Below are 16728 nucleotides of genomic sequence, written 5' to 3'. Positions count from 1 at the left end.
ATGTTCATCATTGTCATTGTTACGGTAGAGTTAATTTGTTGACACGTGAATTCGGCCGAATAGTGGTGCGGCATAGGGCTGGAAACGAGCCGAGCTCGGCTCGGTGTGGCTCGGTGGCTGACCGAGCTCGGCTCGGCTTGCCCATTTGACGAGCTGGGGAGACAGGCTCGGCTCGGCTCGAAGGTGGCTCGCGAGTCGGCTTGGCTCGCGAGCTACACCCTGATATATATAATTGCATTATCTAATGAATTATTAGTATATAAATATAAATATATAGATATCATTCATCATTATGAGTAATCTAAATTATTAATTGTCATATATTTAATATTAAACGTTAAGAAACAAACTGACTATCTATAAAATTATCCAATATCCATCATTATTCAATATATTTAATATTAAACGTTAAGAAACAAACTGACTATCTATAAAATTATCCAATATCCATCATTATTCTAGCCAGCTCGGCTCGGCTCACGGATGAGTCTCCTGTGGGCGTGGCCAATGAGTCTCCTGTGGGCGTGGCCAGGCTTTTTGCTCACAGCCTCACATACATACGCGGTGCCGCCCCACGGATGCCGCCAAGCAGGACGGCGCTACCACACGCCCACCAGATTCGATACCCACCCTTGGCCCCCACCACAGCCCACCTTCCGCTTTCATCAAGTTCTCTTTTCCGCGACACTGACGCATGGGTCCAGTGGCATTATTCCCACCCACGCATCGGCTGTATTATAGATCGCCACGAATTTACCAGGAATGCCCCTGACACATGGGTCCACATCCTGCACCTGTTCCTGTCAGCGACATGGACGGCAACGGCAGTGCGGCGATTCCCGAGCACAGTGTCAGTATACGTTGGCTGGTGGTGGGGTCGTAAACGCGAGGAGCCCGCGCATCAGCGGCTCCGACTTCCGAGCGGGTTCGCGCCTGGAAACGAAGCTATACGTCGCGAGGAGGGGAGGGCCCACCGCCCCGCGTGGGCGTCGCAGCTTCCACTCTTCCCCCGTGAAACTTTTCTCACGCGCACCCATTCCACCCACCACCCACCTTCCTTTCCTCTCTCTCTGTCTGACTGTCTCCCTCCGTCCCTCGAAGCTTCTCTGGTTTCAGACGCAACCCCGCGGGTCGCGGGATCAAGGAGCCAGAGAGCGGGACGCAGCGAGCGTTCCGCCAGAGATCGAGACCGTAGCTAGGGTTTGAGGCGCCGGGCTGCGGTGGACGAGATGTCGACGCCGGCGAGGAAGCGGCTGATGCGGGACTTCAGGCGCCTGCAGCAGGACCCGCCCGCCGGGATCAGCGGCGCGCCGCACGACAACAACATCATGCTCTGGAACGCCGTCATATTCGGGTAGCCCGTCCCCTCCCCTCCCCCCTCCCCCGATTTCGTTACCCCACAAACGCCCCCCCTGGAGTCCGTTAATCCCGTTCCTGTTCTAGGGTTTGATTGAGGGACTCCGGATCTCGGGGAGGGAGACGGGATCTCAGCTATTCCTTTTGTTCTTACTCTTGTGTTCGTTGTGCTGATGAGAGGTTCGTGTGGTTTCGCAGGCCGGATGATACGCCGTGGGACGGTGGTGAGATTCCCAGCTCTCAGCTCTGAGCCTCTGACCCCTTCTCTTATCTGTTGCTCATTTGGTGCTTGCTGTGTGGTCGTTACTTGCTTGAAGGTAGTTTGATTCGGAATTGTGCAGGTGGAACCGTAGAAATTCATGGGGCGTTAAGATATTTGGGTGCCACAGGAACCGAGACTCGTCTGGTACCTCGTGGCTGTTTTAGCTTGTTCCTGTCGGTTAATCTTTCATGTCCAATCTTGGGGGAGCATTCTGTTATGCAATTCTTTAGCTATCCGTTGGAAGTTGTCTTTTGGAGCATGTCTTCAGAGCTGTAGGTTCGAGCTGAAATTCTGTAATGGCTTTAGTCTCAGTTAAATCAGAAATCGACAAATTTAGCATGGCGGTAAGAATAACGCCCACTAGGCTGCAGCTGTAAATCCAGTACTGTTTTGGTTACTTTTAATTAGAAGCGACAAGTTTTTTTCATTGTATACTGAAAGCACCCACTAAGTAGGCAGTTCCACCTGTGGTGCATAAACTGCCACTATATATAAGAAGTTTGCATTTGGATTTTCTAATTATGCATACTATCTGATTTCTAATTTTGCACAGGAACTAAGACTCATTTGGGCACATCAGGGCTGTTTTAGATTGTTCTTATCAGTTGTTCTTTCATGTTGGCTTTGGTTTCAATTAATCAGGGATCAACAAATTTTGCATGATGATACTGTAAACACCCACTAAGCTAGATCATTAAATCTGCTACAGTTTTGTTTTCTGTTAATTGGAGGTGGCTATTTTTGTGTAGTATATTAAAAGCTCACACTATGTAGTCAATTCCACCATGTGGATATTAGCAGTTCACCGTTTTGGATTTTCGAACTATGAACGCTTGTTGATTTCTCGGGCTCCATGAATGCATAGAAACGTTTGCTTGCTATATCTGCAAATCTTTTCATGCCTTTGCATTGGGTTTGCACCGAGAAGCATGCTGCATATTTGGTTCAGTGTTCTGATGCTTGCAAAACTATGTTATTTGTTTTTATATTGTTATAGAAATAGGATTAGAAGACTGGCCTAGCACAGCGGTGAGAGCCTTCCCACTATGACAAAAGGTCCTGGGTTGGACGCAGCATCTGCAAAATGTAGCCGTAAGGCTTGCCTTGGTTTAGTACGGTACAGAGATCGAGGACAAAATTATTTGGAAATGGACAGTACAGCACTAAATCGGCCTACAGGGCACAATTTCTAGTCATCTACAACCGGTTTAGAACGGACATCATTTGGTGGGTTCACACATAGAACAAATGCAAAATATTCACCTAGATCCTCATCCAAAACAAAATCCTCCATGATTGGCCACATCAGGACACCTCTGCGCCTCGTAACTGCCCAGTAGAAAACAGTTACCACCTTGCCTATCTCTTTGCGCAAGAGGTCCGGTGTCACATCACTTCTTCCGGACACTTAATAAATGTTAATGGGACTCAACAGCCAAACTTCACAGCTCTTGGAGAATGTTGGGAGCACATCCTGAGTTCAATCCCAAAAGAGCGCAGCGAACGTTCAATGGCCTAGCTATCTAAACCATGTGAAACCTCTGGAAAGAGCTGAACGGATCAAAGAGAACCTAGTCTTGTATAAAGGGATAACATACCACAATCTCCTTAGTAGTTCGGTGCTGGGCTTTTGTCCCTTGTAATCTAGTTTACTCGGGTTTGTGTGTGCCTTTAGTGCCTGGATTTGCCCCCCCTCGAAGTTATTGCATATAAAACTCTTTCCCTATAATGAAAAACAACTACTGCCATCTACCATTAAAGACAAGGGTAATCATAAAAAAAAACTAAAAAAGTCAACTCGAGCGATTCAGGTATAGTGAAAATGTGGTGACATTTAGACATCTTACTTTCCATAAAAAAGGTACATGCACAAATCAGTATTTATTGTAAAAAAATACTGTTTTGGGTGTAAATTAACAAGGGATATTATAAGCGTAATAGTTTTTTTTTGGGGGAAATAACTTTATGATAGCATTCTTTATATTTTGTATTAAGGGGCCCAGTTAGACTTGTCTGTTTCAGTGTTCATTATTAATGTGTGCAAGTAGCAACGAGGAACTATGCTGCATACTTTGACTTAAATGGTACTTTTGATTGGATAATTATTATTTTTTAGAATGGTGAATTTGCTAAGGCATCATAGATATGTACACCTGACCCTCTTGTGGACCGATTTGTTGTTCCTCCTTTAACTGTCATTAGAATTTGTCATTATTGCATCATGCATGTAGGCTGTTTACTGTGCATATTTATCAGCACATAGTTTCCTGATCCACCCTTGTGATCAACGCTTTAGTATATTTCCAGTCATGTTTTTTGTGTGATACTATAAATTGAGATCATTATTATTTCTTATTTGGAAAACAGCTACCTGTTTTTTGCTGAGAGATGCTTATGTTATTTTTCCTTTTCATTTACTTTCCATTTAAGTTTATGGACACATGGACTTATATTTAATCTGGAGCCTTCGCCGCCAAGATCTGCTGTCCTCTCTTCTGCTCGGCGACCTCTCTTCTCCTGCCACCACACGCCCCTCTCCGGCCACCTGCCCATAGTTGTTAATGCGTCCTTAAAGCGTCGCTTAGGTGACCTGCCCATAGTTGTTAATGCGTCCTTAAAGCGTCGCTTAGGCGACGCTTAGGCGCTAAGGCGTGCAGCAGCGGCAAGGCGTCGCTCTCGCCTTAGAACAGAGACTAAGGCGTCGCCATGGCGCCTTGAAGCTTGCTAATGCGTCACTTTGAAGACGCCTTGAAGGTCTGCAGCGTTGCTGACTTGCCGTTAGTCTCCTGGCGGATCTGCACCGGCGGCAGTGTTGGTCTCCTGGCGGCTCTGCACCGGCCCCTCCCCTCCGTGAGCTCTCCAGGCAAGATCTGAGTGCTGGAGGAGAGGGGGCGCATACCCATAGCAGATTTGGCGGCTGCGAGCTGAGTGCTGGCGGCGGCAGTGAGATGAGTGTTGGCGGCTAGGAAGGGAAGGGGAAAAGTGGCTGGAGGTGTGGCAGTGTGGGACTGTGGGCTATGTGGCTGAAGGGTAACCTAATTTTGATGGGCTATGTGGGCTGTTGGGCTGCCTGGGCTAACTGGACTTCTATTTGCTACTATAATAGTATTATGAGACTATATTCCTATATATATATTCTATTTTTATTGTCTATTTTTATATTTTACTAAGGCGTCGCCTCGCCTTATCTCTTAAAAGGTAAAAAGGGGTCGGTCGCCTTACCTCTTTAACAACTATGCACCTGCCTCCGCATCCCCCCTCTCCCCGCCGCTGCCGGCGCCAGTTTCCATGAACTAACATCCCCTTTTTTTCGTCTGGTACCCACCCTGTTCGACCTCCTCGTTCTCTTGCAGCTTGTAGCTCCTCCCCTTCCCTTCCAATCCGGTCTTGCACTATTTCCGTCGCCCTCCCCTTCCCTTCAAATCCTGCAGCTCCTCCCCTTCCTTTCAATCCTGCTGGTTGCAGCCCCTCCTTTTCTTCGATTTTGCAGTTCAACGGCGACCGGCTGACCGCCATCTGCCGGGATTGGTCCGGTGTGGACCCTCTTGCCATCTCTGGCGCTGCTGCAGGGCGCCCAACCAGCAGCCAGGGCCCACTGGTGGGGCACCCGTGTGAGTGCTGTACGCCATTTTTTGCAATGGAGGAGGGTCACGTGCGTCAGACGGGCGCGTGAGGGCGGACCGACGACGAAGGAATTTTCTCCCTTACGTACTTAATAGTAGTACAGATGGTCTGGTCTCCATGTATTTCTTGAGAACTAGGACTTTTTGCCGGTTTAATTAGTTTGTGATCCTATACCAGTGAAAACTAGTCACTTTACTGGATCATGTTTGGTACTGATCTTTTTAGATCAAGAAGTATTTATTTCCTGGTTGAGTTGCATGGTTAAACCTCCAACCTGGAGTTTGTAGATCTTTACCCCCCTAGGCCCCTACTCTAGTCATTTCATGGCTACAAGCAGTCACCTTTAATATCCAACTAGTTTATATGTGCAAGTTAGTTTAGCGTAATTTAATGTCTTAATATGCTCTGTATCTCTGCTACAGCAATCTGGCCCTGTTACTTTATATGTAAAGCATATTGTATCCAGGAATTTTTTGTACATCCTTTTGTAGCAGTGTCATATGGTTAAGAACCACTCACAATGAGGGATACATGATTAATCAAGTATGAATTTAATGGATAATTCGCAGAAGTTATGAAAGCTGTTTTTTATGCTGGGATACCTTCTTATTGACTTAGTTAGGTTCATGTTAAGCTTTTTTGATTCAACACTGTGGCTGTGATGTTTCACTTGTTTTACATAGCCTTGAAACACGTGGGAAACATTTTGAATGTGCGCTTAAAATTTAATGTACAATTTATCAGTATATTTTTAACGGAGACAATTCTATGCTTTTATAAAAAACATTTTATTAGTATGTTATGATCGTGACTTTTGATTTTCATGTTTCATTAAGGTCAATAAGTTTCCCTTAGCCTTAGCATGCTGAGATTTTTAAATGGCTTTGTGCTATTATGTCAGCATTGCAAAGTTCACTGACTATTGACTGTATGTTACATATGTAGGCACGTTCAAGCTTACCTTGCAGTTTACAGAAGATTACCCAAACAAGCCACCAACTGTTCGATTTGTCTCTAGGATGTTTCATCCAAATAGTAATATTTCTTTCCTTCCCCACATTTTTTGCTGACCTCATCACCCTCTGTCTTTGTGCACATTAACATCAATCTCAATTTTGATTTTGTAGAAAGTGGTGTAACATTTTATTATTAATGCAGTATATGCTGATGGAAGCATCTGTTTGGATATCCTACAGAACCAGTGGAGTCCTATATATGATGTTGCTGCAATTTTAACTTCTATCCAGGTACCTTGCACTTTGTTGAGCAGATTTTTTAGTGCAAAAATGGATGTTTAGTGATAATGGCTAACTCACTTAAGAGTTTTATCAACATCAACATAGCCTTTTAGTCCCAAACTTGTTGGGGTAGGCTAGAGTTGAAACCCAACCAGAAGTCACCAAAAAGAGAAAGAGAGAGAAAGGGGAGGGGGAAAAGCTTTTGAGAGAACTTTGTGGCTCGTGAGCTTAACCCCTCGATAGTTGGTACAACTCTGAATATCTCCCTTGTCCTTCAAGATTGGTACTAATGTACTCCTCCACTCATCGGACATTTTGTTTGATCGAAAAATATGGTTGAACAACTTGGTTAGCTAAACTATAGCAATATCCCCAAGGCATTTCCACAACTCTATTGGGATACCATCCGGGCGATCGCCTTGTCCCCTTTCATCCTCTTTAAAGCTTCTTAGACCTCCGACTCTTGGATCCTGCGTACAAAGCATCTATTTAAATCATCAAAGGAATCATCCAACTGGGTGTCCATAGTCTCATTCTCACCATTGAAAAGATTGTCAAAATATCTCCGCCACCTCTGTTTGATGTCTTGTCCTTTCACCAAGAGTTGATCCATCTCATCCTTAATGCATTTAACTTGGTTGAGGTCCCTCGTCTTCCTTCTCCCCTTCCTTTGTACTTAGTCTTCGGTAAAGATCATCATAGGCTCGACCCTTTGCCTTACAACTCACTTTGCAGTCTTCTTTTCCACCTTATACCTCTCTATGTTGACCGTGCTCCTGTCATGGAACAAGTTCTTGTAACATTCTTTCTTCTCCTTTATTGTTTTTTGAACGTTCTCGGCCCACCAAGTATCTTTAGGTTCACCTCTGCTCCCTTTGGTCACTCCAAACACCTCTGAAGCCACCTTCCTAATACAAGTTGCAATCTTCACCCACATGTTGTTCACATCTTCTTCGGACCAAGCGCCCTCCACAAAAACTCTTCCCTTAAAAACTTGGGATGTCTTCCCTTTGAGTTTCCACCACTTCGTCCTCGCAAATTTGGCTTGTTTATCCCTTTGGATACGGATCCAAAAACAGAAGTCAACCACCACAAGATTATGTTGAGTGCACAACACTCTCTCCAGGTACCACCTTACAATCCAAAACATGCTTGTTTATCTTCTCTCCTTGTGAGAACAAAGTCGATCTGGCTCGCACGATGACCACTGTTAAAAGTCACCAAATGAGAACATCTTTTTCTGAAAAAAGTGTTGTCTACCACTAGGTTGTAGGCTACAACAAAGTCCAAAATATCCTCTCCTTGATTCCTACTATCATACCCGAAACCTTCATGAGCCAACTCATAACGTGCATTTGTTGAACCTACATGACCATTGAGATCTCCTATGAAAAGCTTCTCATTGGTGGGTACTGCTCTAACTAAGTCATCTAAGTCTTCCCAGAACTTCCTCTTCTCGCTCTCACTAAGACCAACCTGAGAGGCATATGCACTTATAATGTTCAAGACTACATCCTACAAAACTAGTTTGACTAGGATAATCCTATCTTCCTGCCTTTTGACATTCACCACTCCATCCTTGAGGCTCTTATCAATCAGGATACCTACTCGGCTACTCCATTTTTGTTTGCCACTGTTCCTGAGTACCAAATCTTGAAACCAGTGTTCTCCACCTCTTTTTGCCCCTTCCATTTGTCTCCTGAACACATAGGATATTAACACGCCTCCTGCTCGCTGCATCGACTAACTCTCTTAGCTTACCTGTAAGGGATCATACGTTCCAACTACCTACACGAATCTTAGTCAGCTCAACTAGCTTCCTCACCTTACCCCTCACATCCACAAATATGTTACAATGAATCAATTCTCGCAATGGCTTTGACTTGGGAAACTGTCTGCTTGTATTTATATTATGCTTCCAGTTCAGCAAGTTGTCTTATCATGAAGTGGCAAGTTTACTTGCTTGATGCACATGATTAGTTCTCTTGCATATCCATTATAATTCACCTCCTATGTACTGAGTTGGAAGTTACATGGGTGAACATTTGATATTACATTTAGAAATATATTCTTGTGAAATAATGCGGTAGTTAAAGTCTTTCTTGCCTTCTGCTTAATTGACAGAACGCTGGAACTAGTTTAACAGCCCAAAATTGAAGGGATCTTGTGGGCCTAGAAGCATAGAACAACGATTCCAAATTAATTTGGTTTGTTTTTTGTGGCCATACAAGGGATGAGTCTGGAATGATGATATTACTTGATAGGCTAGGGGTAACATTAGTTAAAGAAAAGGTTATGCAACATCGGTTGAGATAGTTTGGACATATCTGATGAAGAACTCTAAAGACACCAGTCACCAGTGTATAGTGGGATCCTAAGGCGTGATAGTGATGGAAGAGAGGTAGGAGAATGTGAAGTTGACATGGAAAGAGGCAGTAAAATGAGACTTAAAGGATGGAATGTAGCCAAAGATTTAGCCTTGAATATAAGCGCATGGAAAACCGTTGTCTACGTGACTGAAACTTGATTTGTGGCTTCTCTTGGGTTTCAACTGTACTACTCCAACTTGTTTGTGACTATACAACTTTATTGTTGTTGTTGTTGTCGTGTTTCATTCATCCTGGTTAGCAGTGTTTGAAATAGTTATGAATGATTAGCAGTGTTGAAACCTTGATGGAATCATTTTAACTAGAACCATATTAATGGACTTTTAATTGTTATCCTTGTTCATACAGTTCACACAACTGCCATGTACCGATGACTTCTGACTGCAAGCTGTATCAATAATATGCTGTTGTATTTGAACTATCTAACTTGCGGTAAAATTGTTTTTGCAGTCCCTGCTGTGTGATCCAAACCCAAACTCCCCTGCAAACTCAGAAGCAGCAAGACTGTTCAGCGAGAACAAGCGGGAGTACAACCGCAAAGTCCGTGAGATCGTGGAGCAGAGCTGGACAGCCGACTAGTGCATAAGGATGCTCGTCGTGCCCGATAGGGGCACAATAAGAAAGCGTGAAAAAAAAAACACACCCACTCCTTGTGTTTCTGGTTCGCCAGGCTTGTCGAAACATTGAAGAACCCCAGTGATTGGTTTGTAGTCTGTCGTCGTCGTTCTGCCCCCATCAAGAGCCCCGGTTGCTCATGGTGGTGGCTGTCGTAATGTAGCGGTTGTTGACCTATCTTCTCATGAATTGAAAGGATCCTGCCCATGTACAAAAATTATAGCGTGGGAATGGTTGTTTGACGGACCGTGTTGCTCTTGCTTTGTGGGTTGAGTTTGACAGGGACAGAGCACACTCAACTTGGAACAGCAAGGCAGACAAGGTCGATCTCGAAGTGAGATCCGATTTTTGGCTATCGCTCGAAAGGTGTTCTGCATTCCTCATCATGCCGCACCTGAAATTTGAAGATCATCTGATCATGGTGGACCGTGGACGGTGGGCAACGATATAGGCCGAGAACGAGATATGTCACGATTCTCGCATTGGGGACGTACGCAATGATGACTATCTGTGCTGGAGGACAGGACCAGCGGCAGGCATCTTTCAGGATTTAAGGATTGCGGTTGCTGTCCGCCATAGCTGTCTGGAGAAGGGCAGAGCAGCTGCATTACATCGAACTGTTGGAGAGCAGTGCACTCACTAATCCACAGTAGTTTGCCAGTGTGCCTGTTTGGCCTTCTGACTCTGTGACTGTGATGCCATCGTGCCATGCAAAGAGCCAAATGTGCTGCAACAGCGAGTCAAGTCACGCTTGGTCCTACAACTGAGACCTCTGGTAAGATTGACGCCAAATACAGTTGTGCTTACACATAGTCAAACGATCCATATAGTAGGTGAATCAATGAGGTGGCAAAGACGCATTGAAAAAAATAAAATAAAGCAGTGCTAGTACTAGTAGGCCGAAGCAAAGAGCTGTACACATCCTGTGGTGGGTTTCCAGCTTCAGCTGCAGCCTGCAGCTGCTGTACACTTGTTTACCAACGAAATCTCACTTGATGCATGCCTGCCTCGCCGCCTAATCGGATCGCCCAACAACAGTCACCTAGAGCGGGCTTGGCTTATTACCAGGCGCTGGTCTCCCTGTCCCTCCGCGGCGGGATCTGCGACGGCGACAGCGGCGACTCCTCGCTGGCGCTGCTCCGCGAGTCCCCGCGCCAGTCGTCCTGCACCTGCGCCGCGAACTGCAGGTTCCACAGCACGTCCTCCACCGACGGCCGCTGCTCCGCCTCCTTGGCCAGGCAGCGCAGGCAGATCTCCATCACCGTCCGCGCCGACTCGTCGGAGCACGCCCGGCTCACCGCCTGGTCCACCAGCGCCCTCCGCCGCCCCGGGCTCTCCGACGTCAGCGCCGACTGCAGCTGCACATGCATGAACGAACGTACGTGTCAGTCAGTCACTCATGCAATGCTATATAATATGGAACGTGCAGCAGTGGATGGATGCATGGACCAGCGAAAGGAATGCAACGCATCGATGTGTGGTGGTGGTGACCGATCACCTACCTGCTCCTTCATGACCTCCACCTCGTGTATGGACGTGATGGGCCTCCCGGTCACGACCTCGAGCAGGATCACGCCGAAATCGTAGATGTCGATCTTGTCGCCATTGGGGGGCACCCTACAGGATGGAATGGCAACAAGATCCCATCATGCGTTAGAAATCCCATAACAGCAGCTAGTAACCTTCGCCGCCGTACCGCACGTACGTACCTGCTGTCAGATGGATACTTGCTTCCTCCTCCTCCTCCTCCTCCCTACATCGATGCAGCAAACAGATGGGCGCGCAAACAGAAAGGAAGAAAGAAAGAAAGAACGAGAGCCGCACCGTTGAGATTGAGAATGTAGAAGAAATGGCTGGCGCCGGCTGCGTGCGTCATGGTTTTACCTCGGATTTGGCGGTCTCGGCGAGGATAGGGATGTTGTAGCTGCCGATCTTGGCGACGAGGTTCTGGTCCAGGAGGATGTTGGTGATCTTGAGGTTGTTGGCGAAGAGGCCCGGCATGATGCCCCCGTGCAGGAACTGGATGCCCTTGGCCACGCCGATGGCCGCCGAGATCCTCTGCACCCATGGCAGCTTCCTCCCTTCGGTTCCCTCTGAACCAAGAACACAAGCAGCGTCAGCCTCAGCGCGCCTCAGCTATGTATGATGATCGACGTCACGACGACGACGACAATGGCGACCACGAGAGGAACAAGGATGGCACTCACGCGAGATCCTGCTCCTGAGGTTCCCGTTGTGCACGTACTCGAACACGAGGTACAGCCGCGTGACGGTGGCGTCGTCGGGGCTGCACTCGAAGCAGTGCCCCAGGGCGCTCACCAGGTGCCGGTGCCGCAGCCTGGAGATCATCTCCACGTGCCGGTTGAACGCCTGCGACGTCTGGCTGCGCCGCACCCGCAGCGACCGGATCGTCACCGCCGTGCCGTTGCCGAGCGTGCCCCGGTACATCTGCCCGTGCGCGTCCTGCCCCATCAGGCGCGACACCTCGAAGTCGTTGGTCGCCGCCTCCAGCTCCACCAGCGAGAAGGACCGGTACGCGGGGACGCCCAGCGCGCCCAGCTTCACCGTCTGCGAGATGTACCGCGCGTCGGCGAACAGCTGCGACGGGTACGCGCCGCCGCCGCCGACCGACATGGACGACGCCGCGTGCTCCACCAGCCGCCGGGGCGGCCTGGCCTTGGCGCGCCTCACGGCCGCCCTCCGCGCGAAGAGGAACGCGGCCACGCCGGCGAGCAGCGCGGCGGCCAGCGCGGCCGCCACGGCGCCGGCCACGGCTCCGGCCTTGCCCTTGGCCTTGCCGCCGCCCCGCGCCTGCACGGGCACGATGCCCACGGCCAGCGCCTGGTTCTGGCAGAACAGGGCCGGGTGCTGCGTGCTGCCGGCGCCGCCGGACAGGCAGTTGGACGCCGCCAGGACCGTCACCTGCTTGGAGTTGGAGGACGACGGGAGCGTCTTCAGGCACGACGGGAGCGTCCCCGTCAGGAGGTTCGACGACACGTCCACGAACCGGAGGTTCTCGCCGCAGGACATGTTGGCGGCGAGCAGGCCCGTGAAGCGGTTTCCGGCGACGCTGAGGTACTCGATGGACGGGAGCGCGAGCAGCGCCGGCGGGAGCGGGCCGACGAACCGGTTCCTCGACACGTCCAGGCGCTCCAGGAGGTAGAGCGAGGCGACCTCCTCGGCGGGGACCCCGTTGCCGAAGCGGTTGCCGCTGAGCACGACGCTGGCCACCTTCCGCCCCAGGCGCGGGAACGCCGGGCCAAGCGAGTTGTTGGAGAGGTCCACCGCCTGCAGGTTCGTCAGCGCGCTCAGGTCCGGCACCTGGCCGGAGAGGTTGTTGCACGCGAGCGCCAGCGACCGCAGCGACCCCATGTCCCGGACGGACTCCGGCACCGCGCCCTGCAGCGAGTTGTTCCGGAGGCTGAGCACGGCCAGCGACGCCAGCCTCCCGAGCCACCCGGGCAGCTCGCCGGAGAGCATGTTGTCGTCGGCGATGAACGTCTGGAGGCCGCCCAGCCGGGATAGCCCCTCCGGGAGCTGCCCGTAGAGGTAGTTGCCGCTGACGTTGACGATCTCCAGCGACGCCAGCCGCGACACCTTCCCCGGCAGCGGGCCCCAGAGGCCGAGCCCGGTGAGCGTCAGCACCCGGAGGTCGGGGAGCCTCGTCAGCGTCGTGAAGAGGGCGTCCAGGTTGAACGTCTTGGGCAGCGGCGGGGCGCCGCCGGGGCCCATGATGTGGAGCTGCGTCACGCTGTCGCCGTAGCACTCGACGAAGGCGGAGGCGGTCTTGTAGTCCCCGCCGTAGCAGAAGTCGGTGCCGTTGCCCCAGGTGCGGAGCACCGGCGGGTAGCTGAGCAGCTGCTGGATCTTGAGCAGCGACCACGTCTGCGACGACTGCAGCTGCGCCGACTCGGGCACCATTGCTAGCACTAGCAGCAACGGCAGCAAGACGGCGAGCAGAGGATGCCTGCAACCGCAACTCCCTCGACCCATCCTTGAACCTTACTTACTTACGCTTGCTAGCTCTAGCTTGCCACACACAGAGAGAATTCTCCTCCTCCTCTCTCTTGGAATTCTTCTGATGATTGCCAGCTTTCTACTGCGCAACCGATGGCAGCGAGGCCAGAAATGATGAGCAAATGATCAGAAACGGCGAAAGAAACCTTTTCTCGACCTCGAGCTGGAACCGAAGAGAGTGGGAGTCTCCAGCCTCTTGGTAATCACCCACACATCTAGAATCTGGAAGAAAAGATTTCTAAGCTCTGAATGCAGTTACGCAGGGAGCCTGAGCCAGCAAAACGAAGGCAGCAACGAACTTGGGAACTCGCAGCAACGAGGTATAGTTATTGGAGATAGCTACTGGCGACCAGAAAAAAAAATGTCCAATCCTGCACTGCACAGGGGACGGATCTGAGTGGTAGACCGCCGGTTCTTTTCACCCCCTGGCAAGCAAGCAAGCAAGCACTGGATGCCAATGCCTCTCCCCTCTTCCACCCCCTCCTGCAGGCACCCCAGATTTGCTCCCTTTCTTCACGAACTGGCAACAGGGCTGCACAGCGATTGCACCGTCAGGTTAACCAAGCATCATCTCTGCTCGGCACTGTCACCTACTCCTCCTAGTACTACTAATCACCGTATTTTTTTTAAAACTCACCAGTTGATATGATTATTAGTAGTAATTCCAAGAAACCAGAAACACAAGTTCAGGAGCTTCAGTTATTACCTTACAGCTACAGCTACTGGAGCAGCACAGCGCCTCACTGCCAGTGCCAGTGCTGAAGGAACGCAGAGGTCAGCTTGCGAGGGACTGGGACTGGGAGAGAGCACGAGCTGGGGCAGCAGATGAACGCAATGCAACTGATGAACCGAGCGCTGTCTGTCTCTGAATGGAGTGGAGCACTGCAGCATCTACAGTCCATATTATTTTGCCCTTGGGGTTTTGTGAATGCTGGGTGGGAGATGATGGGATGGGATCATGGGAGTAGGGAATCGTATGCGCAGTGTGTGTGTGTGTGTGTCGGCTACCACTACTCTACTGTCGCCGAGCATCACGGGCTGGCTTGGCGCGTGAGGAAGAGGCCACAAAGGATTGAGCTGGACGACGGCGGTTGGCAAAAGGACAAGGAGGTGTGAGCCCGGAGCCATCTTTTCCCTCCCCCCTCCCCTCCCCTACCATACAAAAGCTCAGCGTTAGGAAGCAGGCAGGGAAATACGGTTGGTCTTTTGTAGGCTTTTCTTTAACCATTCTTTTTTTTTTGGCCCCTCCACAGCCGCTTTCCCTCTCCTTCAACCTGAAGATCTGGTAAAAGGTAGGCTAGGCTGTAACAGCATGTTGTTTTCTGGTAGGTTAAAATGGTTTTCACATTTCACTTTGGTGTGGCATCGCTTTCACTTTGGTGTGGCGAACATTTGCACGAACTGACCCTTTCAGTGACTTCATTCGTCGGCAAAAGACTGACGAAAAGAACGCAAATTTCAGGCACTAGACACGTACAAATACACCGTGAAATCTGGTAAGAGACACATGTAGATTTTTTTTTGGCAAGATAAAACTGGGATCTTGCAGAGCATGTGTGTGGTGTGCTGCTCCCTCACACGGGCTTGGCCGATGTCCGCTGGCCACGGCCTCGGCGTGCCCACGGCACTGACACCGACTGCATATATCCATCAGACAGACGACAATAAACAATCGCTGGGTTTCTCTTCTCCAACCACCGTACTACGTCCGATCGCCTCTAATTGGATGGACCCCCACCCCCCTCTCTTGTGAGAGTAGAACCAAATGGCGTGTATATTGGAAAGAATCTCCGGAGGCCACGATGCACAGTTCATGTGACCGCGAGTGAGTGAGACAGAGACAGAGACCATGGCAGAGGAGGGTAGCCTGAATGTGAACAACGCGAGGGAAGAGAGGAGAGTAGAGAGGATCCAAGAACAGCAAGAAGAGAGAGAGAGAGAGGGATGGCGAGAAGAGAGACGTGTTCTGTTGTTATTTCATAATTCGAGATGGATCCCCGTGTCGGGCGGCTAGCGCATGTATATATATACATGGGATGATAATTTGATTTATATTTGAGCAGTTTTGTTGTAAGCATTATTTAAGTAGAAAAAAACAAATGTCTAATAAGAAGAGACAGTAAGATTTATAGTTTTTAGACGCCAAGCGCATGTATAGGTTATGAACTAATACACACAACTTGAAAAATTTATGATTATGAAAAAGTATGGTAATTCATATAGACTGTTGGAAATACCTTTATGTCTCTAGCATTACTCACTTTAAATTTTTTATTAATACTCAGCCAATTTATAGTGGTCTCGTTGTTTTGTAAGTAATATAATGGGCTAGAGTTTGAAAAGCTAAGACTCCAAAGCAATCGTTTTAGGATTGGAGCAGTCTAAACTACGTATTTCCATCTATTAAGTGTATATATATATATATATATATATATATATATATATATATATATATATATATATATATATATATATATATATATATATATATATATATATATATATATATAGTTTATATATTAAGAGCTCTGAGCTTCCAATAATAGAGGAAGCCCAGGCTAGTTAATATGGGCATTTTGGTTGAACCACACCGAGTCAACAGGTCCTAGTCACGACGCCGTTACACCGTTTCCTCCGTCTGCCAGCCACCTCTCCCACGTTTCCTGTTTCTAAAACCGTAGTCGCGCAATCAACGGAGTCAAACCAGCGCCGATAGGAAGAAAACCCCAGCCGCGCAGATTTTCCTTTCGCCGGAGGCGACTCCCCAGGCGATTTCCGCGCCTCCAAACCAGCGCAGCGCCAATCCACCGCTGCTCCAATCCAGCGCCCTTCCATTCCAGTTTACATCCTTCAATCTCCCAGCATTGGAGCCCGATTCAAGAAGTTCCAGGTAATCCAACATTGAAATACACCGAGTTTGCCGTCGATTTTTTGAAGCCTATCGGTCGATTGAAGTGGATTTGATTGTAACCCTTATTCTCCAGCTAAATGTGTGATTTGTATCCGTTTAGACATCACTCTAATCGGGTCATTGCATCGCGCATTGCATCTCTTTTTTGTTTAGGAGCCCCGATATTAGGGCATATGTATTTATTCTATATCCTCACTATCGCCCGACATTCATAGATCTAGACAAAGGCTGTGGATTAGGTATTTACTGATGAGTTAGCAGAGAGTTCTCTTATACAACTCAAGTAACACATATATGCTTTTTGTATGTAATATATAT

General features: G+C 48.8%; 2 protein-coding genes across 4 annotated transcripts; one reads left to right on the top strand and one right to left on the bottom strand.

Annotated features, from left to right (window-relative positions):
- Positions 1-898: 898 nt before the first annotated feature.
- LOC100283749 (uncharacterized) lies at positions 899-9763 on the top strand. The gene is made up of 5 exons (NM_001156648.3): positions 899-1354; positions 1555-1580; positions 6188-6277; positions 6401-6489; positions 9318-9763. Exons 1-5 carry the CDS (start codon positions 1230-1232, stop codon positions 9444-9446), a joined length of 459 nt encoding a protein of 152 aa, NP_001150120.1. The 5' UTR covers positions 899-1229; the 3' UTR covers positions 9447-9763.
- Positions 9764-9885: 122 nt separating this feature from the next.
- LOC103631987 (putative leucine-rich repeat receptor-like protein kinase family protein) lies at positions 9886-14846 on the bottom strand. Of its 3 annotated transcripts, none has more exons than NM_001330590.1 (6): positions 14206-14411; positions 11690-14031; positions 11367-11575; positions 11192-11235; positions 10985-11099; positions 9886-10840 (listed from the first exon to the last, which is right to left on the bottom strand). In NM_001330590.1, the coding sequence occupies exons 2-6, from the start codon at positions 13473-13475 to the stop codon at positions 10544-10546; spliced, it is 2451 nt and encodes an 816-aa protein (NP_001317519.1). In that variant the 5' UTR covers positions 13476-14031; positions 14206-14411; the 3' UTR covers positions 9886-10543. The 3 variants fall into 3 exon arrangements, with proteins under 3 accessions (NP_001317519.1, XP_008652069.1, XP_008652071.1); XM_008653847.4 differs by having other exon boundaries at positions 10234-10840; positions 11690-13721; positions 14206-14846; XM_008653849.4 differs by having other exon boundaries at positions 10234-10840; positions 11690-13581; positions 14206-14846.
- Positions 14847-16728: the final 1882 nt, after the last annotated feature.

This window comes from Zea mays, chromosome 7, assembly GCF_902167145.1.
Source record: "Zea mays cultivar B73 chromosome 7, Zm-B73-REFERENCE-NAM-5.0, whole genome shotgun sequence".
Classification (NCBI taxonomy): Eukaryota; Viridiplantae; Streptophyta; class Magnoliopsida; order Poales; family Poaceae; genus Zea; species Zea mays.
Note: the sequence above shows the minus strand (reverse complement) of the source record. Positions and strands in the feature narration are given on the sequence as shown.